Source organism: Lissotriton helveticus, chromosome 1_1, assembly GCF_964261635.1.
Source record: "Lissotriton helveticus chromosome 1_1, aLisHel1.1, whole genome shotgun sequence".
NCBI classification, from domain to species: Eukaryota; Metazoa; Chordata; class Amphibia; order Caudata; family Salamandridae; genus Lissotriton; species Lissotriton helveticus.
In genome coordinates this window covers 1,957,959,187-1,957,979,996 of record NC_136057.1, presented here as the reverse complement: position 1 = coordinate 1,957,979,996, position 20,810 = coordinate 1,957,959,187, and the positions used below count along the sequence as shown (strand labels likewise).

The 20,810-nt window shown below is 39.8% G+C and overlaps 1 protein-coding gene across 1 annotated transcript in view; it reads left to right on the top strand.

Annotated features, from left to right (window-relative positions):
- The window catches only part of CRB1 (crumbs cell polarity complex component 1), an 878,642-nt gene that overhangs the window by 700,955 nt on the left and 156,877 nt on the right, over positions 1-20,810 (top strand). Inside the window, exon 9 of the mRNA XM_078644026.1 lies at positions 1,897-2,815. Coding sequence (XP_078500152.1) covers positions 1,897-2,815 — 919 coding nt within the window. The remainder of the gene's footprint in view (positions 1-1,896; positions 2,816-20,810) is intronic.

The following is a 20,810-nucleotide window of genomic DNA, read 5'->3' as shown; positions in this document are numbered from 1 at the left end:
TACATTCTCCCCCTGATTCTAGCCTTGCGTAAGAGAAAGGTTGTGGTGTTCAACTATGCCGATGACCTCCAGATGATCTTTAACATCGATCCACCAGCATCATCCATCACAATCTTTCAATCCATAATGAACTTCATTAGTGACTGGATGAATGCTAATCAACTCAATCTAAACCCAGGTAAAACAGAGTTGATTCTCACTGGTGGCGTGGCTAACCCATGGAACTCCAGCTTTTGGCCTCTATCTTTAGGGAGCCCCCCAGCCCCGGTCTCGTCAGTAAAAAGCCTGGGAATTACTATCAGCAATGATCTTACCATGAAGGCCCAGGTTAGCTCAATGGTCTCAGCATGCTTTTCCATTTGCGCAGAATCTGAAAAATCAGCAGATTCCTCTCCATCGAAGCCTTGACCCAAGTGGTTCTCGCCCTGGTGATCTCGCGTATCGATTACGCCAATTCCCTGTACGTTGGTATACCTGCATACCAAGCACATCGCTTGCAACAATTCCAGAACCAGGCAGCTAGACGTATTCTTGGACAGCCTAAGCACTCCCACGCGAAACCACTGTTGAAAAGCCTTCAATGGCTTCCCATACCCCAACGCTGTCTGTTCAAACTGGGCTGTACCATCGACAAAGCCCTGCTAGGACATGGCCCTGCTTTTATTGCTCTAAACATTCAGCTGTATCTTACCTCTCGCAACCTACGTTCCTCCAAAAAGAATTTGCTGGTTTCTTATTATTTTAAACGGAAGAAATACGGTGGCCTTAGATACACAACCCTGGCCCCCCAACTTTGGAACGCCCTCCCTCCCTATTTGCGCATGCGGATTCCTATACCCAATTTAGGAAATTACTCAAAACTTGGCTTTTCTCCCATGCTTATAATTGACACCCACTCCCTGTCAGGTACGGCTACCGTTCTGCCCACGGCGGCAAGAAAACATCTGGTGAACGCGCGCTCTAGAAATGAATTTTAACATAACATATGTAGGTAATTTAAGTATCCTGAAGATATGTATATATATAATCAAGTACATAGTTGTGTTATTAAGTATAGTCAATCTATAAATACTAATATGTACTCACCATCACAATATTGTGTTAGTCTATATTTTGGAGTCGATGTTTGGGCAGGATGATATTTAAAACTCAATAATGAGGTAGGACACACGGTTGGATACATTGTTCCTACTTATATGGGATGCCCATATTGTTATGCGATTTAAAAACTGCTCTCTATGTTGTCTTGTTAATTATTGATTGTTGTATTATGTCATTTGCACATTGGTTGTGTGTGTAATATTTTTCGGTTAGTCTGCGTTAAATAAATATTTTTTATATATGTAGAATCTTTTTCCCATTATTTTGTAACCTTTACCTACTTAATTATCTTTGAGTGTGTACCGTTTTTCTAAACGTTTTGTGATGGTAATAGCTAATAAAAACGATGACTTTAGATTTATGGCATATGTTACTATTCCAAACAATTACTTGGCGATTGGAACGTCTGGTGAAACCCTTAACTGAAAACGTTGTATCTAAAAAGAAGTTGTTTGTGATAGTCCATTATTTCGTTAACATGATTTATGGGTATTTCCAATATGTGCGCCGCCATTTTTTAAAACTCAGCACGCGCCATGTATTATCTGAATAGAAAATCGAGTCCAGATAATAGAGCACGATGTTATTGTTGATAGCACTCCGTGTCAGGGCCTATTGTATTGTGAGTGCCACAATATTAATTTAGCCTGATTTATTTTTAAGCATAGGTTCTGAATTCCATTCCACATAGCTGATGGAAAATGACTAATTTGCATTCGATTATTTGAAACCAGATATGCACAAAAAGTTTTTCACCAACTATTTCTGAGATGCTATATGTTTTTTCTTCCACAGGTATCACGCATGCTGCTTTTAATGGCAAGAACAGCATAATATCGTACAGAAGCAACGGGAAAATAAGCCGGGACCTCACCAATGTCACCTTTGGGTTTCGGACGCGGGACACAGAAGTGGTTCTACTGCACGCTGAGAAAGAGCCTGAATTCATCACTATCGGGATTCGGAACTCAAAACTGTTGTTGCAGCTCCAGAGCGGCAACAGCATCTACGTCCTGAGCCTTGCTAGCCCGCAGCGCGTGAACGACGGCTGGTGGCACCGCGCCGCGCTCTCCATGACAGATCCCTTGTCGCAGTCATCAAGATGGCGCATGGAGATAGATGGGCAAAAGGACCTTGTCACCAGTTCTGTCAGCACCGGGAATCTGAACTTTTTAAGAGAGGATACAGACATTTATCTGGGTGACAGAGACTCCGTCGACGCGTCTGGGCTAACCGGCTGCCTCTCGGGCTGCCTCAGCACGGTGGAGCTGAGCGGAATCCATCTTCCTTACATCGAAAATTCTGCCCTCCACCTGAAGAAACCTCAGGATGAGCAATTCCTCAAAACGTCCCCGAGCCCTGTCACGACAGGCTGCTTGCAGACTGATCCCTGCGAGTCTGACCCCTGTCTCCGTCATGGGGCCTGCGAAGATCTGTACAGCGGGTACCGGTGCGCCTGCGCTCAAGGTTGGGCCGGAACGCACTGCGAAACCAACCTTGATGAATGCCTGTCCAATCCTTGTGTCCATGGCAACTGCACGGACAGGATCAACGCCTATGTGTGCAGGTGCGAGCGCGGCTACACAGGCGTCCGTTGTGAACGGAACGTTGACGACTGCCTGGGCCACCAGTGCCCCAACGGGGCGACCTGCATTGATGGAATCAACAGCTATTCCTGTGTGTGCCCTGGAAACTTTACAGGGAGGTTCTGCAAGTAAGTAATGTATGCATATGAAACGTGCAAGCTGCCAAAAATGACTTTAGGCTGTTTCTGTGCAAAACCAGAAGTGCGTTGGTGTATTTACCTGATTTCATGCAACCTCGATAACGTTGTTTTCAGAAAAGTGAAAGAATAAAAAGTCGTATATTGCTGAACCCCACTCCATGACCACGTTCCAAAATGTGACTGCTCATTTCAGATGCAGTCTTTTACACTTTCGTCAGATTTACCACCTTCTATCACAAGAGCAATTATTCCTCCTAATACGGTAACAATCTATTGATTGATTGAAAAATACTTTATTCGAAACAAAATTTCATAAAAGTACATATACAGTATCCATAATAAATCCATAAAACTGTACGTAAAACAAATCATAATCATGAAACGATTCAGACAATGGGTACGAGTTTTGATCTAATGAACCAAGCATTCGCCACAAATTTAGCCACCCCACAGACCATATGCATTGAAGAAACATCTGTTAAAAAAATACGCATAGCTAATCTGTGATCCCTCACCCCTAGGTTCCTACAAACAGGTTTCAACCACCTTCCTCTAGGTATTTTGTAGGCTACACATGCAAATAGGAAGTGGCCCAACGATTCTTTTGGACAGGGACAGCCTGGGCATTTCTGCTCTGTTCCTCTATATCCCTTCCAACCTGCCTTGAATGTGTTAAGGGGTAGAATACCATAACGGAGTTTCAAAAACAGTGTTCTATCACGTGGGACCTGGATAAAATCCAAAAAGGGCTCTAACTTCCTAAGGGGCTTGTGATCAAGAAAGGTACTAGTTAGGTGACCCCAGTTTGGATTCCTGTGTTCTTTGGCAACAACCCAATCCCAGTAAAGTTTTTTGACAATTGCCTTTGGGGGTGGCAGTTGCGAAATCCAACTCTCTTCTAGACCTATTGATTTAACAAGCCTCTTTAAATTATTGAGCCATTTGATTTTATTTGCTACGTTTAAACTAATCAGCTCATCCAGAACCTGAGCATAATTATGAAGTTCTGGGGTCCTTCTAAGACGAACCCAGAATAACAAGGGACGAATTTGCACTAGATCAACAACCGATTTTTTACCCATGTCAAGAAAGAGGGGTTTCAGAGGGGCCGATAAGGGTAGCGAGACCATATCTCTAATAAACTTATTCTCAGCTACCGCTAAAACTTTGGTATTTTCCGCCCCCCAAAGTTCTGAACCATAAACTGCCGCTGCCAATGCTTTCCCTTCATAAATTGCCAGGGTTGGGGCTATGGGACGACTGAAAGATCGACGCTGGTTCTTAAGAATTACTCCTGCAACCCTTTTGAGGTTTAAAACCATTTTGGCGATATGGGCTGACCAGCTCAGGTTATTACAAAGTCTCACCCCAAGGTAATCAAATTCCTCTACCACCTCCAGCGGGGTGTCATTCAGCCTGAGGTTTACCTTCCTATGTTTCTTTTTATTTGATAACACCATCAGCTTTGTTTTTGAGGTGTTTATTGACAACCCCCTATCTATACAAAAACTGCAAAAACGATCGAGTAGTTTTTGCAAACCCATGGGGGACTTTGACATGAGCAGAGTATCGTCGGCAAAGAGGAGAGTGGGTGTTTTCTCTCCTGCAAGGACGGGGGCATCAGCAGGATCCTCCCTCAGATGGGCTACAACCCCATTAATAAAGAGGGAGAACAAGGTTGGAGCCATCACACACCCTTGCCTCACTCCCCTATTTACCGGGATCTTCTCTGTCAGTTGACCCTGGGATCCCCATCGGATCCTGGCATAGTTCCCCTCATGGAGTTTAATAATGAATTGTAGGAGGTAACTAGGAAAACCCATATCGGATAGGACCGACCAGAGCTTATTCCGTGGGATCACATCAAATGCGGTCTTCAAGTCTATGAAAGCCAGATATAGACTACCCTTAGTAATTAACACTGACTTCCAACAGACTGCACAGAATCTAAATACCTGGTCTATTGCACCTATATTGCTTCTAAACCCGGCCTGGAAATGGGACAAAATACTCTTATCCACAAGCCATACTTCTGTACGGTTTATGATCACCCTTCCAACCACCTTCTGAATTGTGTCTATCAGACTTATTGGTCTGTAATTGGAAGGGTCGTCCCTATCGCCCTTTTTATAAATGGTTATTACCTCAGCACCTTTCCAGGAATCGGGTACTGGATGACCAGCTTGTATCAAATTCATCAAATTAGAGATGTATTTAGCCCACACATTCGGTTCATACTTTAACAAGTCCCCTGGAAGACCATCTTGGCCTGGGGCCTTCCCTGGCAATAATTTAGAGATGGCATCTAGTACTTCTCTCTGGGAAAATGGATCTGTGTTAAAAATAAAATTACCACAAGGCGTGCTTTCAGGGATATTAGCTGATAATATTGTCAAGCTATCCACATTCTCCTCACAATATAATTTAAAAAAATGGGAATACCATTCCTGGTCCGTAATATGATTTAAAATGGGACCTGCTCCCTTTCTATCTAAAGCATTAATTAATTTCCAAAAGGCAACAGTATTTTTCCCACAAGCTGCTTCTTTCAACTGTTGCCAATGCTCTTCCTCCCATTCTCTTTTGGCAGTTTTTATACTGCACGCATAATCTTTCCTGGCTAACCGGACGGCCACGGAATCCTTCCTGCATATTGCTTTAGTAATTGCTTCCCTTTTACTTCTACAATTACTCGTATACCATGGATTACTATTTAATTTGGTACCATTAGGACGGGTTTTTCCCGATTGCTTCTTACAAAGGTGGGCTCCCACTTTACCTATTAGATTACTATAGGAGACCGACAAGCTAGGATCGGCTAGATTAACTGGAACAGACTCTAAGGCTGCCAAACTACTAATTTCATTAAATACCAAGTCTTTGATATTTTTTAGCTTCCCCTCGTCGCATTTGACCACATTCCATTTTAACTTCCGATTATTATTTACAGGGAAGACCTCTAACAATCTATCTCATTTGCAAGCGCTGACTGACAATACTGATACATAATAGATCCTGCGCAGTAAAAACACAAACTATCCATAACAGGTCACCTTTTTGGAATGTGAAGCTCTCTATAATTATTTTTTTGGTTTAGCAGAATTTATTCAATCCCATCTAATCTAAAACCACATCCTATTCTTTTGCAAGTTTTTGTCCACTGGCAGTGTTGGGTTGCTTACACACATAACTGTGTTTTATTACTAACACATAGTGCACTGCCCAAGTAGATTGAGAGAGATATATCCATGTCAGAGTTTTATTATATCTAAAAAAAGACACATTTATAAACAATAAATCTATAATATGCAAATCATTTACATAGACATCAATGGAATATGGTATGGGTACATCCCTCCTAGATTAATATAGAACACCCCTCTATTAACGAATAACATTGACCAGGAAGTTGGGTAATGTAATATTCCAGGGGCATATTATCAAGGAACGGCATCAAAATTATCGCCGCTTTAGCTTGATAATATGCCCTTGAGAATTCCAATAGAAGCCCATGTTCTGGTGTTAACATGGGCTTCTATTGGAATTCTCTACAGCATATTATCAAGCCCATTATCGCCGTTATAGCGGCAGTTTCCTGACACTAAAGCGGCGATAATTTTAACACCTTTCCTTGATAATAAGCCCCTAAATTACTAAAGTTGTGGTGGGATTGTGTGGAAGCCCAGCGTGGAAGCCGCCAGTGGAATATCAAGTGAGCAACCTTGGATCACCTTGTCTGAGTTCCACTGCACACTTACAAGAGAGAATCAACCAAGTACAGTGCCCAGCCGGGCGCCTGTAGGGAGGCCATTTTCTCTATGTAGGCTGCATAGAGAAAATTTAGAGTGCGCATGACTGGTTTGGTCAGCCCCAGAGGGCCGACCAAATAGTCAGGGCCCACAACAGTGGGCAAGCCACTCCTCACCAACCAGTCTACCCGCCCGCCCCCAACCAGGCATACCCTCCCGCCCACCCCAAACGAGGCATACCCTGCCTTCTACTTTCTCGCAGAGAGAAAAGCTGAAACATAAAAGGGTATTTAAAATACCATTTTATGTTTCTGCTTCTCGCTCTGTGAGTAAGCAATGGGGCGACGCTGTTCCGCCCAAATGGAGGAGCCGCCCCTGCTTTAACTGGATTACCTGAAGGAGAGCAGCAAGAAGCCTACCACAATAAATGCATGGCTTCATAAAGCCATATTAGTTATGAGCTAATGCAAAAAGGGTGCAAATGATTTTGTGCCTATTTTTGCACTGACACCAAGTTATAGTTGGATGCAAGTTGTACTTGTTCAGCTGGCCGTTTTTAATGCAGTTACAGGCTGCCATTAAAACTTAGGGGCCCCATTACGATGGCGGCCTGCCATCGTAATGGAAAATGGGTCCAACCGCCAGAGGTGTGGTGGTCCCACAAGGCCAATTAGGATGCACCTGCCACACTGGCGGGCGCATTCTTGCCTTTAACATTGCGGCGGGCGGTGCTGTAAGCATCACCCATCGCAATGTTAAAGAGGCATATTTTGCATTGCAATGCACAACGTGACAGGCACTGTGCGATGCCTGCCACCTTGTGTATGGCAATGTAGGGGGGTGCCATACTGAGGCCCTCAATGCAGCCCCTCCCCCCCCGGGGGCCTGTAATGGGCCCCCAATGCAAATTCCACCGGCTTTTCCATGGCGGCATCGCTTCCATGGAAAGGCCATAAAAAATGCACATCATAATAAAGATGGCAGTGCCTGCTCGTCACCGCCACCATATTGTGCCCCAGATCTGCACCGCAGGCAATCATAACGATTGCCTGCCAGCGGAAAAGCGGTGGACGGACTTTCTGTCCGCCACGGTACCCCCCCCGCAGCAATACTAATATGGCGGGTGGTGTAAATCAGGTACAGATGGCGATCTGCCCGTCATCATAATAGGCCTTTTAGTGTTAACCAAGGAAGTACAGTATTAACAGACAAAAAAGAGTTTCTGAATCTTTAAGTGCCTGTCATACCCAATTGTTTCCAGAAGTGTGAATTGGGCACAAAATTTGGAAGCTACCCAACGCAATTGGTATTTGCCATTAGTAATTATTGTACTAAATGTTATTTCCTAAGCAGGTGCATAGCTTCCATTGGTGAAACAGGTGCCCAGAGGCCTGAGGACTGAACCCTGATTATTGTTGTATTTCACATTCCAACAGTGGCCAGGATTTATCCCCACTTGAAAGCCTGCTATAACTACTTGCAGCCATGTGTGCCAATTCACCAAAATGACTGGGGTAGCAGATGTGACAAAATGCACCATTCGACATTTATGACATATTGGGACGTGACGTTATATGACCTTTGGCCCGCATCTTCCCAGGAAGTTGTCACATGAATAGAACAGTGATTATATCAAAATAACTGGAATTACTGAATTCCGTAATAACAATGATTAATATAACAGCTCAGCACATACACATTTCCATAGTAGATTTACACCATATTACAGTGCTGACAGTGCCAGTGCTAAATTTGTTGTTTCTCGTTGTGTTGCATGAAAACATTTGTTCATAGAACAGCATTAGAAAGAAAAAATATTTATACCACGTATTTTCATGATTCTATAGGTCCCCTACTGTATACTGCAATGAGAAATATATTGATGAATCATAGTGATAGAAAATACACTTTAAAAAATGGAGAGGTCTACATGTAATTAATCGATGTACACCATATCTACTCGCCAAAAAAGCGCTTCAACGCCCCATCAGGGGTTAACAAGCGCTATATAAATACAAACCTCTTCTCCGCTATCCTTCTCACTCCAAATAACTGACTAACCTATCCACCACTAAAATTACTTTCATATTTCACTATACTAATTAATCACTAATCCTTTAGGGGTTCAGCAGTAGTGTGCTATTCGCCGAAAAAGCACTTAGACGCCTCGTCAGGGGTAGCAAGCGCTATATAAATTCAATTACAATACAATATATTGGATATGAACTATTTTCTTAGCTTAAATTATTTCTTATTGTTAATGTTTTTTTAAATTATGATAATTTTCAAATCACTATCACTAGTGTGAAGCACAGAGGTGAAGTTTTTATTTAACCCCTTCGCTGCTGGGCCGTTTCCACCACTGTGCGGTAAACAAAAGAACAGGGCGGGGCCGCGACGAACCCCAGCCGTCATCAGCACACGAGCACCGTGGAGCGTGACGGCTGGGGTTCGTCACCAGCATGCAAGGGGTTAAACACATTGGGGTTTATTTACAAGGCCCTTGTGCCACTTTTGCATCATTTTTAACATGGAAAAAGTGACGCAAAAGTGGCGCAAGGGGCTTGTAAATCTGGCCCATTGTTTTCATGTATTCACAATAATGAGGTATGATAACAACTTGTTAAAATGTTTGGTTTTGGGTTAGTTTGTTTTATTCAATCAGAACAGTATGCGCATTAAATTCCTGAATGTATTTCTTTTACCATGCTGAAAACGTAAAGTTCTGGCCCCAGGGGAACTGCAGTAAGTAACCAGTGCTCATCAAGGTAGTGTTATCCTTCTCTTGCAGTGATGGCCGATGATCTTTAAAAGTGAGTTGGTATGATGCTTGTCCTGAATTGTAGCGAGTGAAGCAAGTGAGTTACACCATTTCTAAGGTGGGTTTGAGGGGAGTTCTTTTCCGGAGATAAGTGTTAAAAAAACAGGGTGAAATAGTGTTTTTAAAAGAACAAGTATCATGTATATTTATTCAAATTCCAGATGGTCAAAAACGAGTACTATTAAATATTTAAATACTTCCATGGCGTACCAAGCCATGGAAACCAGACACTCACCAGACGTTGACCACCTTTTTTCAAACTGTTCTGTAGGTGGTCCCACATGTTAAAAATTACCTCCATTGTGCCAGGTCCAGCATTTTGTTATGGGTGTCCCCAAATGCCATGGGGTTCCCTAAGTTCAATAAGTACTAACAATATGACAGTGAGAATTTTGCAATTAATGCCATCGTATACCATAGTTTACCCTTTTGTCAAAGCATGCTTCTAGTACGACAAGGCCAGCATTTTGTGATAGTTAGCCCCTCCTTAATGCTAATGTTATCCTCCCTTATGCCAAGAATTACCTTCACTCTTCCCCTAACAACATTGTGTCATGGGTGACCCATAGCAGAAATTTACTCCAGTATGCCTATGCAAGCATTTTCCCCTGGTGCCACGTGTGTCACCATTCAAAGTGTTACCTCCTAGTATGCCAGTGTCATCTTTATGCCATGTTTGCATCTATAAGCTAAGAATTACCTTGAGTATGCTCAGGCCAATGTCAGTATCACAAGCATAAGACCACACTTTCACTCTGTCACTTATTCACACACTCACATATTCTCTGTCACTGTCACTCATTGTCACTCCCTCTTAATTTAATTCTCTCAATCTCTCTAAAACTCCCTCACACTTATTCTTACTCTTATATTCTCATTACTCTCACTCACAGCTCACTCTTGCTCTCATTTACCATGACTCACTCATGCTTACTTACTGATATTCACTCACACTTATTCTCACTCACTACCTGTCACTCACACACAGTTGCTCACACCTATAAGCTCTCATTCACACGAGCATACTGTCATCCACATGTATGCACACTGCATACATTTAAAAGCATTTTAATTTTTAATTACCCATGCTCCTGCTGTTCCATTTTGTAAATTAAACTAATGTTGAACAATAGACAAATATAAATTGTAAGTATTATAATAAAAAAACAAGGTGAAAGGTGTTCTATGCCCATACGGGAGAGCTGTTCCTATGTTTTTGGCAGAGATTTTCCATTTCTGAGGCCAAGGGTAGTAAAGGCAGTGTTGGGGACAGCAAGTTGCATTCCAGGGCTCACAGCTGTATCCATGGCGACCCCTAAATCATCTATGTTTGTAGTCAAGCCAGATTAACTTGCAATGAGTGGGAAGGCCAAGTGTGGATCTGAACAGTATTAATGCACATGCCAGGTGTGGTTTACGGCTATCAGGGAATCTAAAAATGGTAGCCAATTGGGCATTTGTCCAGTGGATACTGAGCTGTAAAGCTTAAATCAGAGAAGGCAAGGTTTGTCAGGGGCTGTTGTAAATGGAAATAGTGTTGTTTCTCACATGAAGAGTGGTGATCATGAATTTTTAAAGCTGTGGAAGTGAAAACAATAAGGGATTCAACATTATTTGAAACAAACACAACAAAACGATGATAGTGTAAAAAGCAATATAGAACCCACGACTATTGGATGAGGAAATAATAAGGATGGTACTCATGATGCTCATTGACTAGAAATGCGCTATTTAAGCAAAAGCCAAGAGCTCATTGATGTGATTCATCAAAACCCTGTTAGGTTTTACTTTTCTCTTTACATCCAAGAATTAAAAAAAACTTTACTGTTTCTAATGTTATCCTTCTCCAATAATCTTGGGTGGTTTCATACGGGTGGCCATCCAACGTGGCCAAAAGCTTTTCTAAACAAAGAAAAAAATATTAATTAATCTTGTAGACACTAGACACTTCCTGTATATTAGGGTATCACACTCCCTGAACATAATATTTTTCTTCAGCCTTAAATGTCATAAGAGTACTTGTGAGATCAAAAACATATTGTAAGGGTGTTACAGTCATTTATACATCAACATTTCAAATACTTCTAGATCCAATATTCAAACACTTGAATACTTAATGTAAAGTAAACACATGGTCATAAGATAAATTAAAACTAGAATGTATAGTGACAAGCTAATAGGCTTGTTGGCAACATTCAACACTAAAATAGTGTAAATGCTCTATGAACATTTCAACAGTTTTGTATAATGAGCAGGATTAAAGCGTGGTTAATGCACTTACTTGTCTCATACCTAACTGTGATTCAAGCATGACTTAAGGTGTAACTAAAGCATGCGTAACTAAGTGGTGATTTACAAAGGTGAAAATGTCTGTCACATATGCATGACTTACAAAAAGTATGTGTAAGCAAAACATTAATGAATCCATTTTATTTGTGTAGAGGTGGCGGAAGAAATGAGCTGCAAATATGGTTATCATTGATCAAAGTAATAACTATACGGGTGTTCAGAAACATTATCCAACACATTTCCCACACTGATCTTCAAGCCTCCTCTTATGCTTGAAAGTTTGAGGTGCAAGAGTTGAAGAAACATTTGATAAGTGCAGCGATATACAGATTATCACAGGCTTTGTTTAGAAAGTGGAGCTGTTTCAGGGAAAAATGTTATGAAGAAACAAGTAATTGATGAAAAATGTGTAAAATTTCATAAATTTCCTAATCCTGTACTTCAACAGTCATACAATATATGCTCACCATTGGTAGAGTTACAAAAACAGGCAAACGTCTGTGAGATTTGTAATCTGCATACTCACTAACATCAATTGTTCTTTTTCCACACAGACCAGTTCCAGATTTCTGAATCTGGTGAAGAAAACATATGACTTGAATGTGTAGGCCTACTGATACATTAAGGCTTTGTTGTGAACCTGCCCCACCATATTCATAAAATATTTATTTTTCAATATGAAGCTCATTTTCGTGTTTGCTTAGTTATTCATAAAGGATTCATTAGATATGTAACTGAAAAAGAAAATAAATAAAAATAGTGTAATTTTTCATAAAGAGAAACGAAATTGACAAGGTGTCACTGTGTTTCTCCTGAAACCGAATTACAGGTAACATGAAATTAATATCACTGTGTTCTTTGCGAACAAATTCTAACAATGTGTACAACAAATTATATTTTGGGGTCTACTTTACAGGGTTAGACCTTCATATATTTAGAGATACCTGCTCATAGTAATGGCATTTTCTGTGGCAAAATGTGCCTCACACTGACTCTCCTTCAATTATTCAGAAAAACGTCAACCTGAAAGTGAAATACTTAGTAACAGGAAAGTCCTCAATTACTGTTCATGAGTATACCCGTAGGTCATAATTGAATGGTGGGTGCCAATATCGTCGGAAACACCAAGTCTGGTGAAGTTTGATTGTGACTGCATTGAGTCCACACACAATTTAGTGAATATGCATTTTTCATTAACAATGTCATGCACTTACTTACAATGTAGAAATGTTAAGACACATCATATATTCAACATGGAGATACAATAACTCTAAAGGGAAAAGTTAGTGACACATGTATACACTCTCAAAATCCTAAAATATTTATTTTATATTCTACGTGATGCACCCTGTCTATTAAGATTCCAATGTGATAAAAACCAACCTATCATGCATTCTACTTTAAGTTTTATTAATAACAACAGACCGTATCTTATCATAATTTGGCTTATTTTAAGTATAATGGTTGAGTCTTTGGCCTTAATTAACAGGTTCTTAAAGATTTGTGAAAAGTACAGTGGAATCACAAACATGTGAGATCAAATATAATACTGAATTATTAAATATTTTGAAATAATTGACTGATAACTTCAAAGTAAGAGAACCCCTACCAAGAAAGGTTTAGCAGTTGTTATTAGGGATAGACAACACTGTGATAGGGAGGCTTTAAAACAAATTAAAGATGATGTAAGCTACATGGGGATCTTTTAACAATGTATTGTTAAAAGAAGCAGTTGATAATGGTTAAAAAAACAACAACGTATTTCCTAATACAATACTCTCCAATATCACCAGTATTACATTTATTGCATAATATTCCATCACAACCTCTTAAGAACGCACAACAGCTTCGACGTCCTGGGAGATACCATGAAATGGATTGTATCCTTCCTCACATGACGCACACAAAGAATCTGCCTACCACCCTTCACCTCAGAACCCAAGAGCATCCTCTGCAGCATCCTCAAAGGCTCATCCCTCAGCCCTACCCTGTTCAACACCTACATGTCACCCTGTTTATTATTACACAGAACCATACAGACAAAAAACCTCTTTTTTTCAGGATCTTCTTTAAATGGGGATCTGTGCTTTTGATCAAGGTTTTAATAAGCATGTATACTTGGGCCCCTCATAATCCTCATCCTGTTTTCTCACTGCAGTATTCCTTAGGCTCTGTTCTTTCTACACTCCAGTTTAATTGCTATGTGTAGCCCCTGTTTCTGCAAGTAGACCAGCACAGGATTCTCATCCAGATGTACACTGACACTCAGACGTACATCCACATAGCAAATGATTCAGGAAGTCATAATAATTTTTACCTGGCACTTATATCATGTACGACTTGTAGTTATATGACAATCGGCAATTTATTAAAGATGTGAACAAATTGATGAATACATTAATACTCTTACCCTCACCTTCTAACAAGGACCAGTCTTTGTTTCACAATCTACAGATGTGAGGATTTGCTAGATATTAGCTCTTCATAAATTTAGAGAATTTACAGAGCACAGATACTTTACTGCTGTAAATATAACTATGTAGGCTCAGTATTTGTGTCTGAGGTTTTTCAGATATTGCATTCTCAAAATACCAGAAGTAGCAAATTCCTTGTAGGAAAACATTCTAGTACTATCTCAAACATGTTGTCATTAAAATATTTTAAATGAGATGCCATTTTTCCACAAGTGAAGTTGACGCCATATAACAAAAACATTTGTGGAGATTAATAATTCTTTGTCAAAATTCAAACATCTGGACAAATTTCCAATTTTTAAAGCAAGGTATGCTAGGTCTGTTATATTCCTATTACTGTGCATTAATGGTCAACATGATTTCCAAAATATATGACCCCTGATGAGGTTCTGAAAATCATAACATGACATGTTGAAAAACACCCAATGTGATTTCAAACTAAATATTGTTGATATAACAGTTACCATAGCAACTGATAGTAAATCAGTAATAACCTTTCTTTACATAATACACATCATACAAATTCAAAGTTTGATACAGTTTCTTTCTAAAAACATGGAATACAACATTGTGCTATTGACAAATGTATTTATGACAGTAAACCTACATCTACAGCCGATAATTTCCAATTTACACCTGCCAGGAATTTACAAAAGGCTACCTAGCCGGTGGAAATGCACATATTGTCACAGAGTTCTCAACCATGAGTGTGGAGAAATCTGAGGTAGTGTATCCCACTCAAGGGGTAGGAAGTGGGCGTTACAAAGAAAGGTTGGGTTTGTAGGTTTCTGAACTCCCACAAACTTGAATGTTTCTAAACATTTTTATTCTGAAATCCATCCCCTTCTCACCTTGGAAATAGTTGGATAGCCCCTGTCCATTTTCCCCGATGAAAAGGGGAATGGATGACACCCAGATCTGTTGGGGGTGTAGTAGAAGGAATTCTTCATGAGGAAAAATGGTTTCCCCAAAGAGAGGAAGAAAACATTTGCAATTGTATATGCGGCTGTATTCGACCCGTACACAGTTCAAATAGAAGCCCTGTGAATGTCATGTGACATTATTAAATGTGCTCCTGGAAAAATGCACCTGCCACAGTTTTCCAGGTGTACTTCTCTGAATGATTGTATACAGGAAGAAAAGTAAAAGTATTTTCAAGTGGCTCTATAAATCCCCGGCCATACTTTAAACATTATATTATGACTAGGACCCTAAATTCAATGTGTGGATTTTGTTTCAGGCCTTCACGAGGAATAAAATAATTATTATACCTGAACCTTAAGAGCTACAACAAACATAGAAAAATATGTTCCGAAAACTTTAAGTTTACTTGCTAGATGTTTTTAAGAAGCAAGAGACAAGATAAACATGTTAACTCATGAACAACCATTATCTATGAAAAATTCAAAGAAAGAGGATAAAATTATATTTTGATCAGGGTACTAGAACATAGTAAATGTGGTATTATTGTGATTTCAGAAAGCAATTAGAAGTTTGGACATTGTTTTCTCAGTACCATAGAAAGCCACATACCCTTCTTTAAATTGTTCAACTTTCATTACCATAAAGGAAATAAGGGATTCTCCAGCCACATACAGGCAAAACGATTACACTAAATCACTAAACTACATGTCACAGAACATACGCGATATATTTTGTCAAGTGTCTATGGGGCTTAATGTATGTGTAACAAATATGAAGTGAATGACACATGGTAAGGATGTCAAATTTAATACCAACTTTCAGATTCCCTTTACAAGATACATCATTGAATTTTGAAACAATACCAGCAGAGGAGATTCAAGATACTGAACGCAAAAAAAACATTGCCCAGACTAAGAGACTGCTCCAGAAAACAATTGCAGAAAGAAAATGCTGTGTTAACCATTCTCCTAAACGCAGCTTGGGGAATTTAAGGAACGTCTGGATTTGAGACATTTTCTGTAAAAGTTATGATAGGCTTTTTATAGATACATACATGTGCTCTGAGACCATAAGAAGTGCACCTAAAAAGTATGCACCTGAAAATACAACTTGTTTCAGGGGAAGCTATCATTTAAAGGAAGCTGTCCATTTCATCATTAACAACATTCTGTAATTTATAACCATAGCAACATTGTGAAAGTTTGCCAGGCTTGGAGTAGGCATCAACATGCCAATATGCATGGAATCTTTAAATTCATAAATTTCTCTGATACATAGAAGATCAGTTGAATAAATGTAAGAAATGTAATTGGCATGTAGTTCTGAAGAGAGTGGACACTATAGTGGGTAGTATAGTTGCAGTGTATTCCTACAACCTTACAAACAAACTAGGAACTATTGTGTTAATTTAGCCTAAAACCCTAAGAAAACTCCCTTCTACAACAAGAATACAAATAAAATAAAGTCATAAATTTGAGAAGAAGCAGAGACTGTCCTCAGTCCTTTTCCAGGCAAACAGGAACCATCCAAAATAAATCTTGTCTTCTCAGAGTCCTGTTGCAATCTGAGTTGTGAGTTATAGGCCACCGGTATGTTGAAGGTGAGAATTTCAAGGGCAATCTCTCCTCCTCCTCCCATGGTGGGTCCACTTGCCCCCTTGGGAATATGTTTTGTGAAGAGGACCCGCACATAGGGGCAAAGGATTGAGGAGAGGTAAAAAGAGACACGCTACTTGAGGTTGGTTATTGAAAATCCAGATTGAATTAAATATGGCACAGTGTCTCTGACCATAATTTAAGACTGACCAAGTCAATGAAGGAGCCAAAACAAAGGTGAGATGAAGGTACATATACATTCTGCTGAGGAACTGAACTAGGATGGAACACTACTGCAGCCTAGACCTAGTCACGTTACAAACAATTACTCCAGTCACTTGGTCAGACCTCAACCTCATTGCCTGTCAAAACAAGACACCAACATTTACCCCAATTAAAATCACCTTGCCCTCTACTAGCTGTCGACCTTAGAACAATCTAAATTTGAAGCAACTTGAAAACCTGCGTACCTCAAACACAGATCTTGTCAAATCAGTTCTGTAGATACAGTGTAGTAAATGGTTCCAGAAAGCCTCAAATCTCCTACATCCACTGAACACATCTAAGCAGAACAGAAGAAAATATACCCCTTTGATGAATGCAGAATTAAAATAGACCAAAAACCAAATTGCTTCATGCAACTGGCTCAAAACAAACAACCCTTAAAACTAGATTTGACTACACAAAGACAACAGAATATACAAGTCTTTAATCAAAAAGGCAAAGAAATATACTAACCAAACCAAGTCCAAAATGCAAAGTGTGCTAATAAAGAAATCTATAAAATACTCATAGATTCATTCCATAACCCAAAATGTACATAACCTACACTATCCATTTCTCAATAACAAACTGGCAAATCATTACACAACTAAAGCAAACATGTTGAATTCTTATTTAAGCAACACAAAATCAACTGCCCCAAACCATTTCCTATGAAACTCTTCAGGGAAAAGTATGTAAAACTTCTACGCTTCTTCAAAGGACTATCATCAACTGAATTTCTGGATCTTGTCAAAGCGAGCAAGACAGCACGCTGCCCTTCAGACCGTTGTCCACCTCAAATCTTAAAAAGCATTCTACTGTATACTTCTTGGGCCGTCCCAGTCAGAACCGCCTTGACTTTCCTCAACAACTCCTTAACTACAGGAGTTTACCTAGAAGACTTTAAAAAGTCATACATATGCCTGCTATTTTAAAAAACTATCCTGGAAAATCAAGATCCTGACAACTACAGATCTGCAATAAACAGGCCCTTCAGGGGCAAATTTATGGAAAAAACTACTATTGCCCAGATGTCATAATTCATATTTAGAGAATTCCATACTGACTTCCAAACTGGTATTCTGTCGAGGTTGAAGTACTGAATCGGCCATTATCTCTATCCGACATGACCAAAAAGATACAGTAGACCAGAACAGGTTTGCTGGCCTTCTTCTCATGGACATTTCTGCAGCTTTGGACACAGTGAATCATGACACTCTAATCCAAAGACTTGAGAAAGCTGGAATAGAGAGCACAGCGCTTGCTAAGACCACATCGTACCTATACAATAGAACAAATATTATACATGCTCCTCATTTCTTTTCTAAACCATACATCTTTAGAGCAGGAGTCCCTCAAGGATCATTCATCTCACCCATGCTTTTTAACTTCTATACAAAATTGTTACCAGATCTGATCAACTGATGTGACTTCACCTGCTATAAGCTACTTCAAACAACATTGGAACATCAAAAATCTTCAATTGCCTCCGGGCCATTGACCAGTGCATGAAATGGAGACACCTCAACTTGAACTCCTCCAAAACAGAAACACTCACCCGTATTGACTGGAAAACCTATGACTCTCTATGTACCTGGCCTGATGATCGAGGACCACCACCCAAAAAATCTAAGGAGCTAAGAAACCTTGGAATTACAATGAACGCCAAGCTGTTAATGAATGCACAAGTAGACATGGTAGCCAAATCAAGCTTTCTCACAATGAAAACACTGTGACGCATCTTCCCACTACTAGGATTCCCTAAGACCGTTCAGGCTACCATTTTCCTTGTACTATCTAAACTGCATTATGCTAATCATCTGTATCATAGCTCACCTCTGTCAACTATGAGAAGATTACAGAGAATTTAGAAAGCTGTTGCTATGCTCCTACATGTAAAGTCAAAAGCAAACATCTGCCCTGGCTTGAGGGCCCTACACTGGTTACTAGTTGCCCGAAGATCCACCTTCAAGCTGCTTTGTATGACACACAAAGCAATAGATGGCAAAGGACCACTCTGCATCAAGAAGAAAATCAACACAAACATATAACAAAGGAACCTATGCTCGAAAATGGCTCCCTGAATGTTTCTACAAACAAGAAACAAACATGGATGGAACATCTTTCTCTGTTCAAGCTGCTAAACTATGAAATTAACTGCCCACACACATGAGATCCACTGACAACCATCTCAGCTTCGGAGGATTACTCTAGAGCTGCCTCGTCCTCACATGCCAACTATATTCACAAGGCAATGATGTACCACTACAATATATTCAGACATGACCAACTAAGTTTCTCACGGTATAGACATAAGGTTGTTGTTATTTATGTGTCATTGTACATTGAACTATACTTCCTGTTACAAGTGGATACATACAAAAAGGAGAGAAAATGTATATTAAATGTTGCTGCTGCTGTGCATATATGGTTATTTATATTAAAGTTTCACTCCAGTCAAAACAACTTCACAAAGTGTCATGTGTATATGTTAATTCCATTTCTTATAATAAAAAATAAATAAATACAATTCCTCCTTTCCACCTTTGTCCCATCCCTTTCTGACTACTATGAACCCCCAAACATACTTCTCAAAGTTTTCTTACTTTTTCACCAAGGACATCCAACTAACAGACGACCACTAGTTGCAAAAACAATTTACCATTTACCATTTTAAATCCATTCCCTTCATTCTATTCCTACTCTAAACTCTACCTCACGCAATAAATCAAGGGCACAAACCTAACATAACTGATGCACAAACAAATCAAATAATTTTTACTAATCTACTAACTATTAACCTGTAATCTTGGGCTCTGGAGTAACGTGCTTTCTTCCGCAAAACACTTCAATGCCTCACATGGGGTACTAAGCGCTACATAAATACAATTTAAAATTTTATCCGACTGCTACAGGGACATGTATGAAATTTTGTCATAGATGCCTTTCAGATTGTGGGATACACCACATGATAGCTTTAAATGGAGTCAATGTCTGTTAATATACGTGAAGTACCGTATCAACAACTGCTCATATATTCATATACTGTGCTTTTAAATTCAGAATACATGGAATCACAGATGTTCCACCCAGCAGTGCCCATATTGCCAGTGATATTCTGAATCCAGTTCACCAACCTTTGTCACTTTGTTCACTGTTTGAATAAGCAAAATAATTATGACTCGATGTACACAATGGGCCAGATGCATGAAGAAACCGTTTTGTGATTTTCTAATTGTGAATCCTTGCGATTTGCAATTAGGAAATCGCAAAACATCATGCATGAAATTGTGTTGAACACTTTTTGTGATTCCTAGGGGATCGTAAAGGATCTACCTTAAGAATAATAATGAGGTAAATCACAATTTGCGACACCCTGGAAATCATAAAAATCACAGGGATGGTGGCCCCTTGGGGTCAGCAGATCACCATGTCTGTGATTGTTTTTAAATAAAGCTTCTTTTTTTTAAGTGCAGCCCTTTTTGCTTAAAGGAAAATGGTATTTGATTCTAAAACAAAAATTAAAAAACGGTGTAATACACATTCACAAAGGGGAAGGGGTACCTTTGAGACCTCTTCCCATTTGCGAATGGGTTACCACCTAATTAAAGTAGGTGGTAAATGCGAATGTTTTGCGACCGCATTTCGGTCACAAAACATTCCTACATACCGATGCGATTCGGTATAAGGAAGGGACGCCCAATACACAGCTCTTCCTAATAGCGAATGCAAACCCCCTTTTGCAATTCGGTAACAGAATCACAAAAGAGGGTTTCCTGCACCTGAAAAGCATGTTTTGTGTTCGCAACCGGGCTGATCAGCCTGTTTGCGAAGCCAAAAATGCTTGATGCATGTGCCCCAAAGTGA